The 23,812-nt window shown below is 40.0% G+C and overlaps 1 protein-coding gene across 14 annotated transcripts in view; it reads left to right on the top strand.

Moving 5' to 3' along the window:
• Plch1 (phospholipase C eta 1) overlaps positions 1 to 23,812 on the top strand; it is a 216,213-nt gene that overhangs the window by 38,212 nt on the left and 154,189 nt on the right. For 2 of the 14 annotated variants that reach the window (XM_031373990.1, XM_031373996.1), the window contains exon 1: positions 13,314 to 13,739. The exons of 11 other annotated variants lie outside the window; for them this stretch is intronic. In XM_031373990.1, coding sequence (XP_031229850.1) covers positions 13,697 to 13,739 — 43 coding nt within the window. In that variant the 5' untranslated portion in view covers positions 13,314 to 13,696. Of the gene's footprint in view, positions 1 to 13,313; positions 13,740 to 23,812 lie in introns of those variants that run through there. One more of the 14 variants, XM_031374002.1, reaches the window with a different exon arrangement.

Here is a 23,812-nt window from a genome sequence, read left to right as displayed (position 1 = left end):
CTAAGGATGTTGAACATTTCTTTAGGTGCTTCTCAGCCATTCGGTGTTCATCAGTTGAGAATTCTTTGCTTAGCTCTGTACCTCATTTTTAATAGGGTTATTTGGTTCTCTGGAGACTAACTTCTTGAGTTCTTTTTATACATTTGGATATTAGCTCTCTATCAGATATAGGGTTGGTAAAGATCTTTTCCCAATTTGTTGGTTGCCGTTTTGTCCTATTGACAGTGTCTTTTGCCTTACAGAAGCTTTGCAACTTTATGAGGTCCCATTTGTCAATTCTTGATCTTAGAGCAGAAGCTATTGGTGTTCTCTTCAGGAAAATTTCCCCTGTGCCTGTTTGCTCGAGGTTCTTCCCCACTTTCCCTTCTATTAGTTTCAATGTATCTTGTTTGATGTGGAGGTCCTTGATCCACTTGGACTTGAGCTTTGTACAAGGAGAAAGGAATGGATCAATTTGCATTTTTCTACATATTAACTGCCAGTTGAGCCAGCACCATCTGTTGAAAATGCTGTCTTTTGTAACTTATTATTGTAAATGTGCAGTGACTCCTAATGAACTAAAGCAAAACTATTTCTGTGAGAAATCTTAGGCTGTTCGAATTCATTTACTAATACTTCCTAGAGGTCCCATGCTGGCTATACCGGTATGTGTTTCATTCAATTCTGAAACTGGAGTTTTCTCTCATTAAAATGACACTATTAGTAAAGGCTCTTAACTGGAGTATTCTGCATGCCATTAAAATTCTCTGCAGTGTGAGTGTTAAATGAGCTTGTCTGTGGGGTAGTTCTTACTGCAGGCAGCATGAAACAGACCTTACCATGACAAGGGCACTGCCTTCTCAGTACCAGCAGAAAGACGGCCTGGCAAACATGCAGAGCGTCTTTGAGCAGCGTAGGGCTTCCTTGATAGGTAAGAAGATGAACTTTTATGTCAACTGTATGAACAAGAAAAAGCGTCCCCACCTGTGCCTGTCATCTCAGAATCCCGAGCAACGAGAGAGCACAGTCTCCACTCGCGGTCAGCAGGATCACTCTGAGACATAGACCCTACCTGGGTGGAGTGCATGTAGAATTTATGAAAACTTTGTTCCATTTGGTACGCAAATGATGTGTGGTCACAGCCCTTCCTATTTCATAAAAGATAGTGGCTTATGCCCAACTAAAAGGACATATTGTTTCGTGTCCTACTTTCTGTGCCAACTTGAAATTGAACATCAGCGTCTATTAGCAAATGACAGTTGTTTGGAATGGTGCCATTGTCAGCTTTCCCAGGTTCTTTTTAGCGAAGCAGAGGCTTTTTTTTTTTTTTTCATCCGAGGAGATTTGTAATCAATGCTTTGGCCATAGGACTCCCCTCAGGCTCACGGTCTGGAATCACCTGGGGAAGCAAAGAGCAAAACACAAAACCAAAACTGTTCCTCCTTCCTCTAGCTTAGAGGTTCCGCTGTTACTAATATGTGGTAGATTTGGGTAGCTGGGGAAGGAGGCCATTTTCAGAATTCCCCAGATTATCCTAGGGGATAGCTCATGCAATTCTAGGCTGAGTATGTCAGACCTAAGGCTATCAATGTATATTATCTCAATAGAGATATTTGTTTGTTTGTTTATTTACTTTTTTTGAGACAGTTTTTCTATGTAACCCTGACTGCTCTAGAGCTTGCTGTATAGGCCAGGTCAGCAGAGAGATCCCCCTGCCTCTGCCTTCAGAATAGGCCCTTGCCACCAAGCCCAGCTCTCTCTAGTCTCTGCTGCAAATAAGATTTCAAGATTCAAGTGTTGACTAAGAGTGGGGATAGTGCTTTTGTCTCAACCCTGAATCTAACAGGAAATGATCAGTCCTGCTCCCATCTAGTGTACTGCTGAATGCTCAGTTTATGTGAGAAGTAGGTCTCATGCTTTCTTCTCTCTTTTGTCGTTTGTGCTCCCCTCCAGCCAGTGCATGTGTGCCAGTGTCTGTGTCCCTGTGTGTCTTTGTGTCTATCTGTCCATGTCCTTATCTAGCTTGGTAAATGAGTTCTATACTGGCTTGCCTTTTTATTTTGTGGAACACTTTGATCTCAGTGATCATCCTTACAGAACACACATATTGACAGTGAAGCCATTTATCTGTCTTGGGCTTTTTTTTTTTTTAGAAACATTTACTTTATTGTTGCTTCAATCTTTTGCTTCTTAAGGCTCTGTTTAAGGTTTTATATCTTCTTGATTTAAATTTGGTAGTTCATTTGCACTTAGCTCTATATCTTTCTACAGTTTAAATTTTTTTCCTTTTTTTTTGAGGTTATAATATAATTACATCATTTCTATCTCCCTTTCCTCCCTCTAAACCTCCTCTTTGCCCTCTTTCAACTTCATGACCTCCTTTTTCACTAATTGTTGCTGCATACATTTATGTGTATGCATATACACATATATAATACATATTTTATATATATGTATATATGTAATATATAAATACAACCTGCTTAATATTACTTGTATGTATATGTTTTCCGGTCTGACCATTTGATATTAGGTAACCACACAGTGTGCTCCTGTCTGGGGAAGAGTATTTATTTCTCAAAGAGCTCAGCATTTCTTAGCTGCCTGCAGTTTCCTGTGTGGGGTTGAGGCCTCATAGGCTTCCCGTGGTCTTCTTTAGTACATCTATTGCTGTTGTCCGTGTTCAGATCATGTTTAGACAGTCATCTTGCTGAGACTGTGGATGAAGCTTCTGACATCACTGGGAGACAGCCTCACAGCAAGCTTTCTGACCCTCTGGCTCTTACAATCTTTCCACCCCTTCTTCTGTAACCAATGTTCTTAAAATTCTTTATTTCTTGTTTTTCCAAGTCAGGGTTGGACCTGAAACTTGCTATGTAGACCAGGTTGGCCTCAAACTTTAAAGTGATCTTGCTCTTTTCCCCTAAATGCTGAGATTAAAGACATGTGTTACTGTACTTTTTTTTTTTTTCTTATTGAAACTTTAATATAGTATTTTCTTAGCTTTGTTCTTGATTCCTGATATTCTCTGTCTTTGGCTTGGTTGAGCCTGTTGAAGGTTTTGACTGTGCTTTTTATTTCACACATTGACTTTAATATTTTTTTAATCTCAAATCCTCGTTGATTTTTTTCTTTTATATTACTGTTTAATCTATGTTGTTGATTTTATTGTTCATTTTTCTGGTCTTTTCCACTGTTTTGCTGACATCCTTCTCTATGTCTGGGATTGAATGCATCTGTATTCTCTTTGTGGTAATAGATCATTGCACGTGTGCATGTATGGATGTTTTTAGTAGATGTTGGGTGTCTCTCATTGCTTTCCAATTTATTTCTGGTCTCTCGTTGAACCAAGAAACCACCAACTCTAGCTAGTCTAGCTGACCAGTGTTTTTCTGATATGGCCTGTCTATGACTCTTGAGTACTAGGATTACAGACACTTACCATACTCGCCTGGATTTAGGAGTAAGCTAGAAGCCTGAACTGGTTGTTATGCTTATGTGACAAGTACTTTATCCATCAACCATCCCCTAGGCCATTAATCATTACATTATTTATTTTTTTAAAGATTTATTTATTTATTTTATGTGAGTACTATCAGTCTCTTCAAACACACCAGAAGAAGGCACCAGATCCCATTACAGATTGTTGTGAGCCACCATGTGGTTGCTGGGAATTGAACTCAGGACCTCTGGAAGAGCAGTCAGTGCTCTTAACCTCTGAGCCATCTCTTCAGCCCCTACAATATTTGTTTTTTTTTCACATTTATTTATTTTTTTTATGTGTATGGGTGTTTGGCTTACATATGTGTCTATGTACCACATCGTGCCTGGTGCTCATTGTGGCCAGAAGAGGGCCTCACCTCTTTTGAAACTAGAGTTACAGAGAGTTGAGAGTTGCCATATGGGTGTTGGGAATCATGTTTGGGTTCTCTGGAAGAGCAACAAGTGCTCTTAACCACTGAGCCATCTTTCTAGACTCTATTATTATTGTTATTGTTATTATTATTATTATGTTTATGTTTATGTGTGCATGTGTACACATGCAGATGAGAATGCCATGCCACATATGTGGAGGTCCAAGGAAAACCTTATGGAGTAAGTGCCCTCCTTCCACCTTTAAATGGGTTCTTGGTTCTTAGATTACCAGGTTTGAATAGCAAGCACCTTTATCAGCTGAGCCATTTGCCTGTCTCCTTTTGATCATTTTCCCAATTAAACATTTGAAATCTCCGTCCAGTGTTGTTTCTGTTTAGCCTGTTTGAATGTAATAGTTGAAGAATTTTGGTCTTTTGGGAGAGTCTTGTTGCATTGCTTTTTGTATCTCATGTGTGTTTGTGTTATGAATTACATATGCAGTTGGACATCTCTCCAGATTTTATTCTGGGCTCTTCTCATCAAAGTGCTCACTTTTGACAGTTCAATCCTGAATATCATTCAGGAAAACAAAAAGCTGTGATAGCAGCAATGTCAAACTGAATAAGATACAGAAACAGGCTTAAACAGGTAAAGCCTACTCACATCACCAATCATCAGGAGACAGAAAACAGCAATGCAGGTGCAGAATGTGCTGCGAAATTAAAACTTATGTGGGATAAATATGGAAATAATGATGTAAAGGGGCTAGGGGAAGGGGGATCGTAGGGGAGAAAAGCAGGGGTGGGGCTAAGGGTAAAGAAGGTGAGTCAAGAAGGATAGAGAGACAAGAGGGTGAGCAAGAGGTCAGAAAATGCCCCCAAATGAGAAAGTTCACAATCAGAATTACATAAACGTCAGAAGAGAAAAAAAAACTAAAAGATCATATACATAAAATGTATAGTAGAAAGAAAAGGTAAAACTGGGAGTGGGAGAAAGGAAAGCAAAGAAGTGATTGTGCAATAATACCCAAACTGTATAAACATAATTTATAAGTATGTGAAATAGAATAAAAATAAAACACAGAAGGTTAAAGATGATGATAAAGTAAAAATAATGCCAGAAGTGTAGCAAAAAGAAAAAAAAGAGGACAGACATGGAGCAAAAAAGAAAGATGAAATATGCATATTTCCCCCAGGTCCTTGAAACCTGGAGTCTGCTGAAACTGAGGCTGTCAGTGGATCCTGCTAACTCTTGTCTTTCCTATGGTTTATGGTGGGGTTGATCCTGGTTGATACCTCTTAAAGCTGCCTTTATCTGTGTGGTTTATCTTTGTTGTCTACCACTAGCCTCTTTTGGCTATGCCTATTAGCTGTGCAGTCTATGTGGTGGACAGATTACCTTACCCTCACGAGACTCCCAACTTATACCACTGAACTGGCTGATATTTTAGCTAGGGCTGCCTCTCAAATGTTGGAAAGTGAGACACAGCCATAGCTTTGAGATGGGTGCCAGCAGAAGAGCTGCCTTCAGCACTATACTTCAGCTCTCCCTGGCCCCCTAGCAATAGCTAGCAGAGAGGTGGCTCCAGAAGTTCATCTACCTACTGAACCCAGGCTATCAAACTCCAGCAACACTCTCAGTTGATGAGACTGGCTCCAGGTCACTGGGAGTAAGGTTATGTGCTGAGCGTCATTCAACATAGTAGGGTCTAGTTAATTCTAAAAGCCAACAAGCTGCCATTCCTATCCAGCTGGCCTTCGTGATCTGAGTTAAGTATTATGGTAGGCTATGCAGGTTTTCAGTAGGATAAATTGGGCAGGTCTTTGCATTTTCAGATTTTTAGTAATGACTTCTTTATAGAACTAGAATATAGAGATATATTTTTTTCTATAGTAAACTGTTTCCGTTGATCTTCATATGGCTAGGTGAACAAGGAATCTTGACCATTCTAGGCCTGTGGGTCTGAGCACTGGCTCTGGCTTATCCTTCCCTGCAGTAGAATTCAGTGCTGTGGGGCCATCCTTACTTAGCAACAGTCAACAGCACTCAGTTCTGTGTCTTCGTAACTAAGAAATGATAATACACTGTGTGGAGCAGGGTTCTGAACTTTACTACTAGAGTAATATAATCCATGCAGCACTTAGATCTAGTAATGATTTCATTCTCCTCTATTTTAAAATTTGGAGTGTTAACTCTATGAATTCAAAAGATGCTTACAACACTTCATATCTTGGGATAGACATTTTAAAGTCACTGCTCTGTAAAGCAACAGATGCACAGCTTCTGTGGAAGATGGTTCTTTGAAGGAGGCCCTTTTTGTGTCTGTGAGGGTAAGTGATTGGGTCCTCCTGAGTTATATTGGTCAGGGACAGATTTTTTTGGGGGGTGGGGTGGGGACAAACAGCTAGTGTCAATCTCTTTGTTGGAGACTTTTTAAATGGTATTTGTTTTTGCTTGAGCCCTATGAATCTGTCCAGGAAATAGTGCTTTTATGTCTCCTACTTTGGTCTTGTTATATTTCTAATTCCTTCTCCCTTTGCTATTTCTCTTAAATTATATAATTCTGTGAAGATATTTAATATTCAGTAACTGTAGTCACCACATTTCTGATACTAGCAACATATAGTTCTTTCTTTGCTAGAGAGTAAGTTCTGCATGTATCATAATGCTAAATTATTTCTAAATTATACTAATATGAAGGGGTAAATGTTATTGGTTTTCTATTTTTTAATCATTAGTATTCATGAAAATGCAATATTTTTCTCTTTTCTTCAAGGTCTTTAACAAAATTAGCTTTTATAACCATTTGTGTTAGTTGACTATCAATGCAGAGAAGAAGAAATGAAGCAGAAAATTAAAATACTTTTGATGTTTTAACTTTAATATTAATCATTAATCTATACCTCAAAGCTACTTCTATTGTCGATAACTTTATTGCTTCAGAAAGTATTTCTTAGTGTCTTTTAAAAACATAATCTATTTTATTTTGTTTATTTATGTGTATGGGTGTTTTGTTTGCATGAATGTGTACCATGTGGTGCCCCTGGGACTGGAATCACAGATATGTCTGTGCAGAGAATTGAACCCAGGTTCAAATGTAGTTAAAGTTAACACTAATAAATCAATCCCCTTAGGTTTTTAAAAATCTTTTTTATTTTTGAAAAACTTTTTATCTAAAAAGTTTATTTTTGTTTATTTATGTGTATATGTACATCTCTGTGTTACGCACATATGTGTGTAGGTGACTGTGGAAGCCAAAAGAGAGGGTTAGATCCCCAGATGGGGATAGAGTTACAGGTAGTCGTGAGCTGCCCAGCATTGGTGCTAGGAACTGAACTCAGTTCCCCAAGAGCAGCAAATGCTTTTAGTTGATGAGCTATCCCTCTATACCAAAGATTTTTATTTTTAAACTGCTCTGTCTGTCCAAGAGAACATATATCGGAGAAGAAGAGCACCACATTGATAATTTAATTGTTTTGTTTTGAAAAGTTTTGCTTTTGTTTATGAAAGGGTAGTGTTATGTAGCCCAGACTGGCCTATTACTCATAGCAGTCCTCTTGCCTCAACCTTCTGAATGCTAGGACTATGTGTGTACATCACCAAGCTGAGCAAAATAGTTATTACTTATATTTTCTAAGTGTGTATGCATGCATGTGTATGTGTGTGCAGGGGTATTTGTGTGAGTGTGTGTGTGTGTCTCTCCACTTTTGTATGGGCATCAGGGATTGAACGCTGGTTACCAGGCTTGCATTGTTGGTTGGCAAGTGCCTTTTCCTGATGAACCCAAATCTTGCCCACCCAAGAGTTTAGTTTTTGACTTGCCTGTTTATATAGGAGAAGGAAAATTCCAAATATGGAGTAAATGTTAAACTTCCTAAATCCTACCAAGTTCTTAAGATTGGAAGAAGCCTTGTATGAGTGTGGCCTGGGTCTCATTCTCCTGCTGCCATCTTGAAGCTGTGTTCTAGGTGAGGGGAGGACCTAAGTTTTTGTTTTACAATGGAGTAGTAGATTATGTATCCAGTTCTGCATGTAGTACTACATACTAAGCTAGGGAATTTCCATTTGTTATTGTAGGCACTGTTGTGGATATGTAAACTGAAGCTTGTGCTGATAAAAATAAATTGGCTGATGTTGTTGAGCTACTTGGTGGGATCCAGTTCTTTCCAATTTCATATCCCATGGCTCTGCCATCTCTTTCAACAACTCCATACCCTTTAACTCTTCCCATACTGCTTAGCTGTTGCTGATTTAGTGCTGTCCAGTGGTTTCTCTGTGCCTTGTGGTACCACAGGTCTCTATCAGAAACTTCTGGGCTGAAACACACATTAGAAGTTTGCTTGGAAAGTATCAATAAATGAATCAGTTTGATTCCAAAGGAATGCTGTAGCCTACTCTCCTCTTCTGTCAGATTTATGGAGAAAAGACTGGTCTATGGTCCTTCTCTCATTTACTCTACAAACTAGAAAGGTCCTAGCCTTTGAGACCTGCTTTCATCCTTTGTAGTCTAGAACCTGCTTTATGCCACAAATCTTCCTGAGAACCAAGGAAAAATATATGGATCTGTGTTCTGGTTGCAGATTTGGGGATCTCAGGGCTTTCTGGTCCTCGTCACTCTTCTGAGTTGTTAGGGGCATAGGTCAACAGAGCAGTCACTGTCTTTCATAGTTCTTATTGCTGCTGTGTCTTGTCTTCTTGTCATGGTGTCATTAGAAGAACAGAAAATCAATCAAGACAGTCCTGAGAAAATAAAGTAAGGAGGTGACGAGTTGTGATCTGGAGGAGACATGCAGCTACAAACATTGAAATCTGTAAAAATGCAATGCCAAAGCTGCTGGATTGGTTACTGCTATTTCAGCAATGGTGAGGGAGTTTTGTTTTCTTCTTGGAAGGGCAGTTTAGGTTAGGGATTTAGATGCTGCACTGGAACTATCAGCTGTGACATACTAAAAATTATTACAAAGTTTCTTTCTTTGTTTTATGTTTGTTTTTTGTTTTTTGTTTTTTTCTTGTAGAGTGTAGTGATAATTAGTTAACCACTCTGTGCTCCAGATGGGTCTCTTGCCTGCACCTGCTGGAGAGCTATCTAGACCTGTGAATGAAACTCTCTCTCGCTCTCTCTCTCTCTCTCTCTCTCTCTCTCTCTCTCTCTCTCTCTCTCTCTCTCTCTCTCTGTCTCTCTCTCTCTCTCTGTCTCTGTCTCTGTCTCTCTCTGTCTCTCTCTCTCTCATACAAACACACACACACACACACACACACACACACACCAGTTAATTTTAATATGCCTTGATTAACTTAATGGTTGGGCAGTTCTAATCCTCTGCTTGCAAAAACTCCCCTCCTGTGCTTCTGAATTAACATCTTTTAAAATCTGTTTCATCTCTGCTACCCCAAACAGAGTTGGGGAGGTGCCATGTGGTTCTTCACTAAACCCTTCCTTTATTTAAAGGTCACATTTTGTTGTAATTGTAATGTTTCAAGGAATCACAGACCAGGGTTTTGAAAAGAGTGACCCTAACAATTCTTTGGAAAAGTTTTGGCCCTCTCAGTCAGGACAAAGATTTGTATTCTTAGAAGTCCGAGGTCTGCAGAAATCCCTCAAGTTTGCTGGGGTTGTAATAACCCCGATATTCTGAAGCAGTCTCAGGACTTGGACCTTCGTAGCTAGGCCTTGGTGTTGAGTGGCTTGGTGAGACTTATGGAAACTTTTTTGGATGATGATGTTGTATTCAGTGAATCTACTTGGCTTTGTTTAATTTTTTTGTTTGTTTTTTGAGGCAGGGTCTCACCATGTAGCCCTGGATGGCTTGTAATTTGCTGTGGAGACCAGGCTGGCCTCAAACTCCCAAGAGATCTGCCTGCCTTTTTTGCCCCCTGATCAGAGCTAAGATTAAAGTGTGTGCCAACACCCTCAGCTGCTGGGGTGTTTCCAGTGCCCCTTGCATGCAGAAAAGCTGTATTGATGGAGATTGGTAAGATTTGTCACGTATTGCCCCAGGCCCCCTTAAAAGTTCCTGTGAGGTGATTGGATCACGATACCACTCACATCACCAATATTAGGAGGCAGGGCCTAGCGTGAGGAAGTACATATTGTAACTTCACCTGAAGCATATAGCTTGTTCTGGACCTTTTCTTTCTTTTTTCCTTCTGGACTGCCAGGAGGTGAGCAGCTTTCTCTCTGCTATATCCTCCTACATGTTTCTTGCTGCAGGATTAAAAACGGTGGAGTCAGCTGACCATCCACTTTCCACTCTTTAAGGTGTTTTCTCTTTGTCACAGCAATGACAAACTAGTGTCTTTTACCTTTCTTTCCTCCATGACCCATATTATGCTTGTATACCTCTTGGGATCAGTTTGGATGTGCAGCGTCCTTGGTCAACATTACCAGACACGAGAAGTTTGCATTATGGTGGCTATATATTTCTGTCCTCATTGGACATACATATGTAGGCCCTGTTTGACTGGCTGTCAGTTTTGGGCAGTTAGTATCATTTGCCTTTCAGTGGACTCAGAGATATTGGGTTAGAGCATGAAAAAGATGGTCTGTTTTAAGTAGTGGGTATGATCAATGGTTAGTGTGCCGTTCTAGCGGGAGTGTGGAGACTGGTACCACTAACGTTTTTTTCCCAGCTTCCTTACTCCACTGTCTGGAGTAAGGAATTTGTCTTTGTCAGGGTTTCTATTCGTGCACAAACATCATGACCAAGAAGCAAGTTGGGGAGGAAAGGGTTTATTCCGCTTACTTCCATATTGCTGTTGATCACCAAGGATGTCAGGACTGGAACTCAAGCAGGTCAGAAAGCAGGAGCTGATGCAGAGGCCATGGAGAGATGTTCCTTACTGGCTTGCTCCTCCTTGCTTGCTCAGCCTGCTCTCTTATAGAACCCAAGATTTCCAGCCTAATGTGAGAATTCTGCCAATTTCTGAGTATATCTATCCCAATTATACATTCTGGAACTGAGGAAATGACCACAGGATGTGTTCGGGGACCTACTGGACCTACTGTGAGTCAGATATCAGTCAAAACTCCATTAATCACCTGTCCTCCATAAGCCCCTACTTTAACTAGAGGACCACAATGTTTCTTGGAATCTCCTGGGATCAGTGTCAATTCAGAACCTGTATCCAACAGACCCCAGAAAGTCTGATTATTTCCTTTCCCCTAGTGTACAGTTACTCTTGTAAAAGGCCGTAGGTCCGCTCAGTGAAGGAGGAAAAGGGGCTTCTGCATTCAAGGCAAAGTTGCATTTCAACCGCTCTTGGGGCAAGTTTGAAAATCTACCTCCTGAAGTTTTGAGATTCTAATTAAAGTTTGAGGTCTTAGGGAAGATTTATTTTAATTTATGTCACTGTCAGCAGCCATTAGAGATTCCCACGTGCCTACCTGTCTCTAGCTAATGTACACTCAGGAGTATGTATGTATGGGAGATACCTAAGAAGTGGATATTGATTTACAAAGTCTGGCTATTTTTATGTGTATCTCCATATGTGTTTGAAATGTCTGAATGCTAATAGAATTTTCACCTCTCTTGAGACACCACCAAATGCAATTCATTTTGTGAGCATTTTATGTGCTCACTAAATGTGAGTTCTGGGTATCTTCCATAACCTGTGAGCAAAATCCTTCCTTAGGTCCCAGTTGCTTTCCTGGTTAGCTTGGTATGAGTTTTTTTTACCTTGAATTATATTGATTGACACCTTCATCATTGCCGCAAGGAATCTGTAAATTTTTATACTAACCTATAAATTTTAAAGTGGAACAGTCAATAAACGTTTCAGAAAACAATGAAGACATCTTATTTTAAAGCTGAGAGTCTTGAAGGGGAGATCAATAAATCATCAATGAGATGTCACTTCAAAGAGGCTTGGGCTGAAGAGTGGTTTATCTCTGCCCAGTGGAATGTCGCAGAATTAAATATGGGCAATAATACTCAGCCTGTCTAGAGAGTTAGATGCTTTAAAATGGGGAATAGCTACTATCTATTGATGTACATCAGGTTTTTAGTGTGGGGAAACACAAACTGGTTCTTTTGAAAGGGATGAATGGTGTGTAGCGTGTGCTCTTTGATTAGAATGCACACTTAGGTCTGTCTAGCGATGAAGAATGGGTGTCTAACAGGCCCTCCTTTTAGCTTTTCTCAGCATTTGTTCAGCAGCTGGTGGGCAGAACTATGCATCCCTTCAGGTCTTTGCTTGCAGTTTGTGTAAGATGAACCTGTGAATGCTCAATATTTTAATTAGTCAAGGCGTGTGACTATTTCTGAGACATCTCAAGCTTCGGGAATGCATCCTGTGTTCAAGGTTGTGGTTAGTGGAATTTCAAGCAGAATAATAGTGATGATAACCTTACTCTTCTAAAGTCTTCATGGATAAATTCTCACTGGAACATTTTTGAAGTAGGATTTATAAGCCCACCAGTTGTGCAAATTAAGAAGCCAAGGAAGAAAGAGCTTAAGTAATTTTCTGGGTCACACAGCTAGTTGGGGGCAGGGAAGGTTGGTACATGGACCAAGACCTCTGAACTCTTCACTGCTATTTTGTATAATAGTGTGTATGGATGCTTGTTAGGTTGAGTCTTGCAAGAAGGATATTCTGGTTATGAGCAGCCAAATACCTTTAATGTGACAATGAGATTCTTAAGATAGTGAGATTTGCAGTCACCAACCCTTAGAGAAAGGGCTGTTGGTGGTAGAGGCACTGGTGCAGCAGTCTGGACTGGATGGTCCTAGTGGGAATGTAGCAGGGATCGGCTCTGTTCTGTACATACTGAACATCCCTTGGCGGGGCCACAGGTGGGTAAAGGGAGTAGGAGTTCGAGAGGAAAACCTGGCAATAGGGGTTAGTCACTAGGAAAAATTCCGAGAGTAGTGGAATTAATGCTCAGGGTGGAGAGAACCAATTCAGGTGTTTGAAACAAAACAATAATAAATTGTTTGCAAATCTGTCTAGCTATGTATATGAACAAGTTGATTAAAACTTTCAAATATATAGACGCCAGGGAAAACTGTACTATAATAATTGCTTGTTTACTAAAACCTGATTTTTTCAGACCTGTGCTATTTACCCTGTAATTTTTTTTTGAACCCCAAGGCAGAGGCATAGCTTCCACTGAATAAATGTTTTAAGACTAGCCTCCTTCCTTCTAAGTTAGAAATATTCCAGTCATTTCTGTGACCATTCTTATGGGTTGTGTGGAATAAGGCAAAATGCCATAACAATTAGAATAAATGGGCAGTTGCCCAGACTGGAAGAAAAAGTAGCCTATGGTGCAGAAGATGGTATGCAGATTATTTCTTGATGGGAGTGATGTTTGCTTCCAAGAGCATGCATGTAGTCTCTGTATGTGCCTCTGCGTGTCTCTGTGTGTGCGTGTTCATTTTCTGCATTCAGCCTGCGTCACTCCCATGGTAATCAGTATCTCGCAGTGACCTCCGTAGGTGAGGAGGGTTCCTTTGATGGTTAAAGACCTACAGTTCCCAGACATTAAATGTGCATAATGCCTTAAGGGCATTCAACACTGCGCTCACTAAGCATGCACGTCTCCTAGCCTAAAGTAGGCACAGCGCCTGCATTCCCACAGTAGCGGCAGGCAGAGCAGTTGCTTCCAGTGTGCTTATCTGGCTGCGCTGTGCACTTTAGGACAAAGTTCTACAATCATCTCATGGATTTCTTTTCTCTACATTGTAAAGCCTGGACTGTGACGATGTCATCTTGTCATCAGAGGCAGCATGAGCCAACTGTTTGGGACTGCTAAGGATTTCTTTGCCTTCTCCCCTTTTGGAGATGTGTATCAGAAAAAGGCTTTGCCTTTAGAGAAACATTTTATTGCTTTGGCCAATAATGTGTAGCAATATTAAATTTAATGGCAGACCTTGAAGTGTATAAAAACTTAAGTCCAGAAAAAGGTAAGACTCATGCTACTAATTTTAAGGTAAGTTAATAGCTCTGGCAAAAGGTGGCAAGCGTTTCTTATTTTATTTCACATTTAGTGAAAGATTTATTTGAATTGCTGATTGACATATTTGAGATGTGTATTTTAATCTTAAGTGAAGAGGTGTTTTTGATTAGGTCAAAGTGGTTTTTCCTTGTAAACGTTTATTTGTACAATGGTAGATGTGCTTCGTGACAAATTGAAAATGCATCATTATCATAAAGTGGTCTGTGAGAAAATAATTTGTAGTCTTGGGTTGTAGTCAAGGGCTATAAATCAAGGACACAGACATGTTAAAAATTTCATGTGTTTGATACAAACTGTTGGTTTTGATTTAAGTATTGTCAAGTTCTATTCACTTTGAATTATGATAGTTATATTTTAACTTTCTACAATAATATACAGATGATTTCTAATATGTGTCAATTAAAGATAGTCAGGCTACAGAAAATGTTTAGCTTTTTAAAATGAAATGGCATGAGTGCTCAGCATAGATAAAATGGAGGTAGAATCCAAATAGCATGTTTAGAGAACCTGTCAGCTCCAGGAGCTTAGGGAAAACATTCTAAAGTAGGATTCAGACATTCAAAATGTACAGAGATTGTTCTTGTACTGAAAGAAGTGCTGCTGCCTGCTCAGACAGAACAAGTGACGTGTCAAGAAATGTCTTCTAAGCCATCTTCAAGTTGAAATTCATGTGTCATCCACATTATTGAGGTTCATTGGCTCAAATGTAACTTTGCCGAGCCAGTGCTCTGTTTAGGAGCCTGTCTGGAGATTGTTGCTGGCCTATGGGAGTCACTTCAGCATGCTGTACTCATACTGCCAGCCCTGGTATTGCTTTTATTCAAACAGATATGCTGTACCATCGTTGATCCCTTCATATACCTGAATTTTTCAAATCTGAAAAGGAACGTTTATTCAGAAATAGAGTAAGGATTGGTTTACTTGGTCCTCAGGTCGTTCTGTTGATTCCCATGTAAAGTTGTGCATTCATGTGTCCAGTAACACTCTTGTTTGCAGTGTCTGAGTGACAGGCTTTGTGTAACACACTGTTAAGATTCCATAGTTTATAACTGCCATGGCAGTAATGAGAGGGACTTCTGTTCCTCCCACCACATACTGTGGTCTCTAAGGCTCTAATAAACTCTAATTCTTAAACATCACAGATTTGGGGTCATCTTTTCCAGTTATATAAACTTTGAGAGATAATTTAAGATGTCATTTTGAGCTAGATATTCTCACATATAGGCAGTCTTACTAGTTTTTTTTTTAATTAAGCTTTTTGGTGTGTTACTTAAAAGATTTCTTAGAATTTATTTTAATAATTTGTTTTTGCTTGGCAAAATAAAAAATAAAAAAAATCTTCACTGACTCCAGACTGTTTCAAAAATTTCTTTGTTGGTACCAAGGCCACTTTTGAAGAACTATTTCTTATAAATCTCAGGCCAGTTTTAGCAAGGACAGCTTAGGTTATGCAGAGTGTGTAACACTGATAGAGTCTGAATTCTTGTGAAGTCTAAGTTGCCTTTTTAAATAGCGACATGAGAGGAAGTGGCTTTAGTTGACTGGGTTACAAAGTTGTGAAATGTTCACTAACAGGCAGAAAGATCAAAGAGATCCAGAATTTTGGTGGAAGAGCTTCAGTTCTTAAGCTCTCTTATTAAATGTGAAATGCATATTTGTACATTTGTATTTATAAGCATATTTATCTTGTATTTGTCTATTTGTGTAAATATATTTGTATTTGTTGCGTGCCTAGAACATTATTGTTATATTAGCCTCAGATTTTGGGTTAAAGTACTACTTTGCAAAGCAGTAAAGAGGATTATGGTGCAACATCTCTAAAAATACTTGGAAAGTGGAAAAGGACTGTAGATGTGGAAGACAATATAATTAAAAATTAGGAAAATGGGCAGTGGACGAGATGAGATGGTTCATTTGACAAAGGAGCCTGCTGCTAAGCTTGACAACCTGCATTTGACCTCCCAAACCCACATGGTGGAGGAGAGAAACAAGTCCTGGAAGTTGTCCTCTGACCTCCACTCATGCACCATTGTGGCACACACATAGATGCGTGTGTGTGTGTGTGTGTGTGTGTGTGTGAGAGAGAGAGAGAGAGAGAGAGAGAGAGAGAGAGAGAGAGAGAGAGAGAGAGAGAGAGAGAGAGAGGGGATGAGATTACTAAAGATAATGTACATTCCGTCTCCTTTAATAGAAAGGAAACTATTTAGTACCATCTGGTAATTTTCTCTGTGGCTTAGTAGCCTGCATGCCAATAGTATGCACTCTGTGTAGCATGCCTATAGAAGGGCAGATGTCAGTGTAGGAGCAAGTCCTAGCTTTCTGGAGTCAAATGAAACCATAGCAGCGCTACTTTTTCGTAAACAGATAACAGGCATGGAGGCTACACATCTTTCTCTTGTTAACACAGAGGAAATCTGCAGCTAGAACTGAGCCCTCCAATTTCTATCACAGCTGGACTTGATCAACTGTTGACTTTTAGGATATGCAGATTGTTATGGTGTTTGTGATGTCACTTATGTTAACACTAGTTAAGCTCCTAGCCCAAAACTGCTATTTAGGGAGAGGACAGTAAAACATTTTAGAAAGTTCTTCTTACAAAACTATTTCTTAGTATTATTATCAGTATATGTGTGTCTGTGTCTGTTAGTGCAGGTATGTGAATACCACAACACACATGTGGTTCTAAAGGACAGCTTTTGGGAGTTGGCCCTCTCCTGTCACTTTGTGGGATCCAGGGATCGAAGTGGCATTGTTACACTCTTCCTGCTGAGCCATCTCATCCTTCCATTTCTCCCCTTAAACATTATTTGTTGTCTTGTAGAATTATTATCTGCTAATAGTGATTTCATATAATCACTAGAGACATAGGGGGTTCTTGTCAAGGCACTGGCTAGGGGTATGAAGATGAACGAACTTATTTGCCTCTCACAGGAACTGCTGATCTAGTACACAAACATGCTCAGAGCCCTGTGATAGAGTGGGACCTTTCACAGGAACTTGACTGTGGCAAAGTCAACATGAGATTTTTGGGGATGATGTTTAATTGAGCTTTAATAAAGAATAAAGAGGATTAAAATAAGGAAGATTAAAGCAGCTGGGAAGCAAGGATAGGAGCGTAAGGAGTAGGCAAGGCCATGTAGTAAAGAGACCCAGCTAGATTCTAGTTTTAGAAAGAATTCTGAAAGCAATTTAGAGCCTGCCTTAGTTGAGATTACTGTCACTATGATCAAACATCATGACCAAAAGCAAGTTATGGAGGAAAGGGTTTGTTTGGCTTATACTTCCACCTTGTAGTTCATCACTGAAGGAAGTCAAGACAGAAACTCAAATAGGACAGGAACCTGGGAGGCAGGAGCTGATGAGGAGGCCATGGCAGAGTGCTGCTTGCTCTCTCTAGCTTGCTTAGCTTGCTTTCATATAGAACCCAAGACCTCAGGGACAGCACTACTAACATAGGGCTGGGCACTCCCAGTTCAATCAATTTAAAAAAAAAATGCCATACAGGCTTGCCTACAGCTGGATCTTATGGAGGCTTTTTCTTAACTGAGATTCTTTTCTCTTAGGTAATTTTAGCTTGGGTCAAGTTGACATAAAACTGTGCAGCACAGAGCCCAGTGATGCAGAGAGTGGGGTGGAAGACCAATAGACTGTTTCTGGTGATTAAGGAGTAGGCAAGGCCAGGTATCAGAATAAAGACCTGGTAATCCAGGGTAAGGAATTTAGATTGTTTTTCCTTCTCTTTTTATTTTTATTTTATTTATTTATTTATTTATTTATTTATTTATTTATTTAAAGAAGGTTTTGAAATGAGAGGTTAATCAGTCTAGTTCTTTAAATTTTGAGACAGGGTCTCATAAACTCACTCTAGCACCAGTGCCACTATGTAGCCAAGGATAGCCTTGAACTCCTGATCTTGCTGCCCTATTTCCCAAATTCTGGGATTACAAGCATGTATTACCATGTACAGGTAGAATCTAGTTTTAGAAAGTACTCTGAAGGCAGTTTAGAGCTCAGTGGTTGGAGGAGTGGAGTTGGAGAGCAGCAGCCATCTTCTGTGATTTGTTAACTCAATTATCCCTCCTAAGGATACACTGGGTCTTCATCCAAATTTTTGGCTTTTGTCCCTGACCAAAGCTGTCCCTAGAGCTTCTTCTGGGTAGATTTGTTGTCTGGGATAAGATGGCTGCAACAGGAGTAATCATCTGACTAGACAGTTAACACTTCATTCTAAGTTCATGATGTATCTATCTGTTAAACAGAGTTCTGCCTAATTGAGTTTCTCTGTTCTTTTACAGTGATGATATTAGGAAAAAAATTTCCCTAAGCAGTCATGATAACACTTCATCAGATTCTGGTATTTTGTTTTGAGTGTTAATTCTATTGGTTGTAAAAATCCATCCCAAATAATACTAGGGCCAGAAGATGGGAGCCATTTCTTGGTAGTTTATGGAGTGCGGCCATATGGCCATTTCCTTATTCAGTGAAGATGCTGTTTATATGTGGCCCTTGTGTGTGTGTGTGTGTGTGTGTGTGTGTGTGTGTGTAGTCTTTTCTATAAATCTATTAGTCTATTTCTGAGCCATCTATGGGGACACATTCTTCTTGCTATGTGTGTAAGTGTGTATCTATGTTTCTCTGTGTGTATAATGTGTATGTATGCACAGGTATGCTTATGGTGAGCAGAGGACAACTTTTTTTTATTAATTTATTTTTTTACATTCTGTATTTTATTCTCCCCACCCCCATCCACCCTCCAGCTGTTCCACATCCCATACCTCCTCCCCATCCCATACCTCCTCCCACCCAACTGAATCCACGTGGATGTCCCCACCTCCACCCTACCTGATCTCTAAACTCCCTGGGCCCTCCAGTCTCTTGAGGGTTAGGTGCATCATCTCTGAATGAACACAGATCCAGCAGTCCTCTGCTGTATGTGTGTTGGTGGCCTCCTATCAGCAGGTATATGCTGCCTATTTGGTGATCCAATGTTTGAGAGATCTCTGGAGTCCAGATTGATTGAGCCTGCTGGTCCTCCTACGGGATCACCCTTCTCCTCAGCTTCTTTCAGCCTTCCCTAATTCAACAACAGGGGTCAGCTGCTTTTGTCCATTGGTTGGGTCCAAATATCTGCATCTGATTCTTTCAGCTGCTTATTGGGTCTTTTGGAGGGCAGTCATGATAGGTCCCTTTTTGTGAGTGCTTGACAGCCTAAGTAATAGTGTCAGGCCTTGGGACCTCCCCTTGAGCTGGATCCCACTTTGGGCCTCTCACTGGACTGCAAGAGACAGCTTTGACTAGTGAACGCACCTTCTTTTAGGGGAAGAATCACTCCTGGTGTTTTTGACTGTGAACACCAGGCTTTCTGGCCCAAGGCTTCTGAGTGGTTCTCTGTTTCTACCCCTCCCCCCAGTATTTTCTTATCCAACATTTTACATGGGTTCTGGGGGTTGAACTCTGCATTGGCAGAACTTTTACTACTAAGCCATCTCCTTGGCCCTCTTCTTGCTTACCCTTAGTAAACAAACAAAGTTTTTTTTTGTTTGTTTGTTTTTTGTCTCTTTTCATGTGCTTTTCTCTTCTAGCCGAGTTTTAATTTTAGAATTGCTTATCTAGTTCCATATGTAATCCAGTTGGGATTGTTTTTATTTTTTTTCCTTGTTGAATTGAATTAAATTGAATTTACAATTAACTGTGAAGAGGAGAGGCAGCCTGTGGACATTGTACTTTCCCTTTCAGAAATTTATATTCTGAAAATTGCAGGAAGACTATAGAATTTGTTGTATTTAAGTTCTCTCTCTCTTTCCTTCTTCTTTCCTTTTCCTTCTCTGGTTAGCCTACAACTCCCCATGTAGACCAGGCTAGCCTCAGACTCATGATAGCCCTGCTGAGAGCCAAGATTATAAGTGCGAGTCACCACATGTAGCTAAGTTTTCTTTTCCTTAAGAAAAGATTTAGTGCTTTTTCAAGGTAGGTCATCCAAATCTATTGTTTCTTGAATTTTCATGGTTTCTAGTTGGTATTGTAAGTAAGTTTTTTTTTTGAATGACATTTTATTCATTTATTTTATGTGTATGGATGTTTTGTTTGCAACTAGAACAGGGATCTCAAGGGACTACAATCGTAGTTGGTTGTGAGCCACTATTTGAGTGCTGAGAATTTATCTCAGAGCCTCTGGAAGAGCAGCCAGTGCTCCTAACCAGTGAGCTGTCTCTCCAGCTCCAATAAATGATATTTTAATTTAAAAAAAAAGTTGAAAAACTTAAACACATATACAGGATGAATAAGAGAATACAGGGTTCCCCGGCTGCTTTTATGGCTTCCCGTAAGAAACCTCTTTAATCACTTGCCACCCTTTCATGGGGCTTTAGTGTTACCTTCCTATGTCTAAACTATATTTCGCCTGTTTACAGCTTTGATTTTTTCCTGTGGGTTTTTTTTTTTTTTGACCTTTTCCTGCTTGCACTGCTTCCACAACCCCTTTTGCTACTTCACTGGCTGATAACACCCCTTCACTGACTATCATACACCTTCACTAGTCACACTGCTTCACTGGTCGCCACACCCATTCTGTAACTTCATTGGATGCCACAGCCCTTCATTGACCACCATAGTCCTTCTGTTACCTCACTGGCCACCACAGGGTTCTGTCACTTCACTAGTTGCCTTTCTGTTCCTTTAACACTTCACTTACGTTCTCACTAAGTGTGCTGCATCTCCAGACCCCTCCCTTAAACTTCTGTCTCCTTCTCTGCCAACTAGGACCCTTTACCTAACACATCTAATGGCCATAGCATCCTCTTTGCCTCTTTAAAATCCTCCCGCCATCTCTCAGTATGTTTTTCATTCTTTTGTGTTCAAAGTTGTTTTCCTGTGTTTTGACAGGTTGACTTTTAAAGAGTAATTTCAAGAAACACAGTTTACATTACCATGTCTTTTGCATACATCTTAGAACTGTATAAATGCCCACAGAGAGATGTAATTAGCTATATTACTTAAGGATACTGCCTTAGAGGATGACATATAAGGAAAAAGGACAGATTTTGGAGAATTTTATAGCAAATGATACATTAAATTCATTATATACAAAACTAAGTATTCTGATAACTACCACTCTTCATGGCACCTCTGTGAAGTACATGCAATTGTTATCTTTGTTTCTGAGATGACAAATCTGACATGCAGGCACACACAGGGCACACGTGAACTTGCCCTAGCAGTACTGTAATTGGTGGAACTGGCACTTTAATCCTGTTGCTCAGCTTTGGAGCCTGGATTTCCTGTTTCCTTCCCTGTTGTAAGGAGGTTACTGCTCTGTTTGGAGATGGTCCCGTGAACGGGTGGGTGCCGTGGATTGCCTTTTTAAAACCTCCGTGCTCTTTTGGCTTTTGGAGGTTCAAAGGTTCCTGATTTACTTGACCCTCTTAAAGAGTTATTTTGACTGCACTCAGAAGTTCTCAGTGAGGACAGTTTCTTGACAGTCTTTTGCTGAACTTTTTTTCTTTGGCTCTTGGGCAAAAGTGTAGCACATACTTCAGCCCCCTATTTATTTATTTGTTTGTTTTAGCTCATTGTTTTTTCAAAGCAACATGTTGGCATTTGTGTTGAAGGATAGTGGAGAAATAAGATACTGTATCTTGGGCGCTTTGGTCCTAGGCATCTTACCTTCTTTGTTTAAGGGCTTTTTGACATGTTGAAGGACATAATCTTTTTTAAAGAAACTGAAAAGCTTTCAGATCCTTCTAACTATTTGGGGCCCAACGTCCAAGGCACAGCAGTACCAGTCCATTTTTAATTTCCTTAACCAATAAACCAAGTTTATCTGGACATAGTGCCATAAGCCTTTAATCCTAGCACTTGGGAGGTAGAGAGGCAGGCAAATATCTGTGAGTTCATGGCCAACCCAGTTTACATAGTGAATTCAGCTAGGAAAGATAGAGCTGAAAAGCAAACAAATAAACAATCAAACCCAAGTTGAGAACACTCAGATTGGCACAGACAATGCCTCCTAGAACAGTTTTAAGCATCCTCTCTCCAGTTTTTTGTTTTTTTTTTTTTTAATGTAAAACAAGAATGCTCCTTACTCAACAGCAGGTGCATTCTGCCATGGGTCAGGCAACTTGCTTCGTGGAAAAACCTTGTCCCCTCCCCACCTTCCCCCTCCTGCCCCATCAGGTCACACAAGCCTGCTTTCAACCAAGAGCATTAGCAGATATTTCTCATTGAAAGTATGAAGCTTGGTTCATCTGATTGCGAAGGAGATATTTAGCTTCATCTTTATATGGATGATGTCCTAGGAGGCACCATGAAAAAGGGCTTTCCACTATTGCAGTAATGACACTTGAGTTCTTTTTGTGGATGACTTCATCCCCATTGCCATAGGATTCCTTGACATTCTTTTGAATAAGTGCATTTGTTAATTAATGGGGGACAGAAAGCAAAAAGCAGGTTGCATAGATATAGCCACTGTGCAGGGAAACAGCGGGATAAAAATGAGTAAGATGGGAGAGAGGTGTGGGGTTTTTCATATTCCTCTGAGGTCGTTGGGTGTCTTTAAGGGACAAAAGGAGAAGGTGATAAGCTTTGGAATGGATAGGTGATATTAAAGAAGTACTTCAGGAAATAAGATCTGCAAGTTTGGGGAAGAGCAGAGAGGTAAAAGTCTGAGAAAGGATCCTGCAGTTGACTGGAGAAATTGGTCTGCGTGTATCAAGGCCATGAACCCTAGTCATTGAGGCTTTGACAAATGATCCATTACTTCTCTAATTACAAGCCATCAGAACAGGAGCTACCAGGAGTGAACTAGAGTTACTTCAGCTGTCGCTTTGAAGAATGGCAAATGATTGCTTCTATTGATCTGTTTAAAGACTGTGTCATCGTGTGTGACATAAAGATTTTGCCTAATCCAGTGACCTGTTGCTTGTAATTTTTCTTTAAGATGGATGCATCATCTGTTTTTCCAGGGGAGATGTACAAAGATAACACCTGAGAGACCATGTAAGCAGGGCCTCTCTCATCCCCCCCCCCACTAAAACTTAAACAGAACTAAGTAGAGAATCAAAGAACCATGGTGAGGGCAGCTATAGGGGTGGGGGTGTGGGGACTTTGTCATGTATTCACTTGCTTTCTCTTTGAACCTGTTTCTGTAAGGTCATCAATCCTCATGTGTCTTTTTAAATCCATTCTTAAAAATTTATTATTTCACTCTAAAGATCTAGGGTTATACCCTGTGAGATAGGAAAATAGGGAGAGGCAGTCTGAGGACATGGAGTAAGGGCAAGGATTCATGGTGCTGTGGGTGAGGAGTCATGGCTCATATGTATTTGCCTCTTAGTTTTCAAAATGATTGGCCACCTCTTCTTTGAGTGTGTCTTAGTTTGCAGTTATCCACAACTCCTTTCATGTTCTCTTATTTGCTTAAATTCTTAAATTCCCGCTTCTCAAAGAATCAGTAAATGAAAGCAATCTATGCATTAGAGGATAAAGGAAGAATGTGATAAATGCAGACTGAAGCCACCCCATCTTTCCATGCCTGTATTTCTTTCTGCTTTCTGGGCATTCATATTCTTGTTTTATGATCTCTTACATGGAGATTTTCTATATTTTGCTTTTGACTTTTCACCAATTTTTTACCATTCGTATTATTTTGTCATAGAAGTTAAACTTAGCTACATTTGGTTTATAAAATTGTTCCTCAGTAGTCGGTGCCACCCATATTTGGCCTGTGTTAACTGTTAAGATCTTAGAACATGCTGTTGGTCTTAAGCTGTGTATAATTAATAACAAAAGCAGAGAGAGCCAAATATTGGCAGGCTAGGCAGAAGCCCTGAAGGTCACGGAGAACACCTGTCTAGTTACTGTTTTATTGCTGTGAAGAAACACCATGTCCAAGGAACTCTTACAAAAGGAATTATTTAATTGTGGGCTTGCTTACAGTTTTAGAGGGCTAGTTCGTGATCATCATGGTGGGAAGCAGGATGGTAGTTTAGAGCTTTACATCCTGTTCCACGGGGGGGGGGGGGG

This window comes from Mastomys coucha, unplaced genomic scaffold, assembly GCF_008632895.1.
Source record: "Mastomys coucha isolate ucsf_1 unplaced genomic scaffold, UCSF_Mcou_1 pScaffold16, whole genome shotgun sequence".
NCBI lineage: Eukaryota > Metazoa > Chordata > Mammalia > Rodentia > Muridae > Mastomys > Mastomys coucha.
The sequence above is the reverse complement of the archived record's forward strand: the minus strand, read 5'-3'. Positions and strand labels throughout refer to the sequence as shown.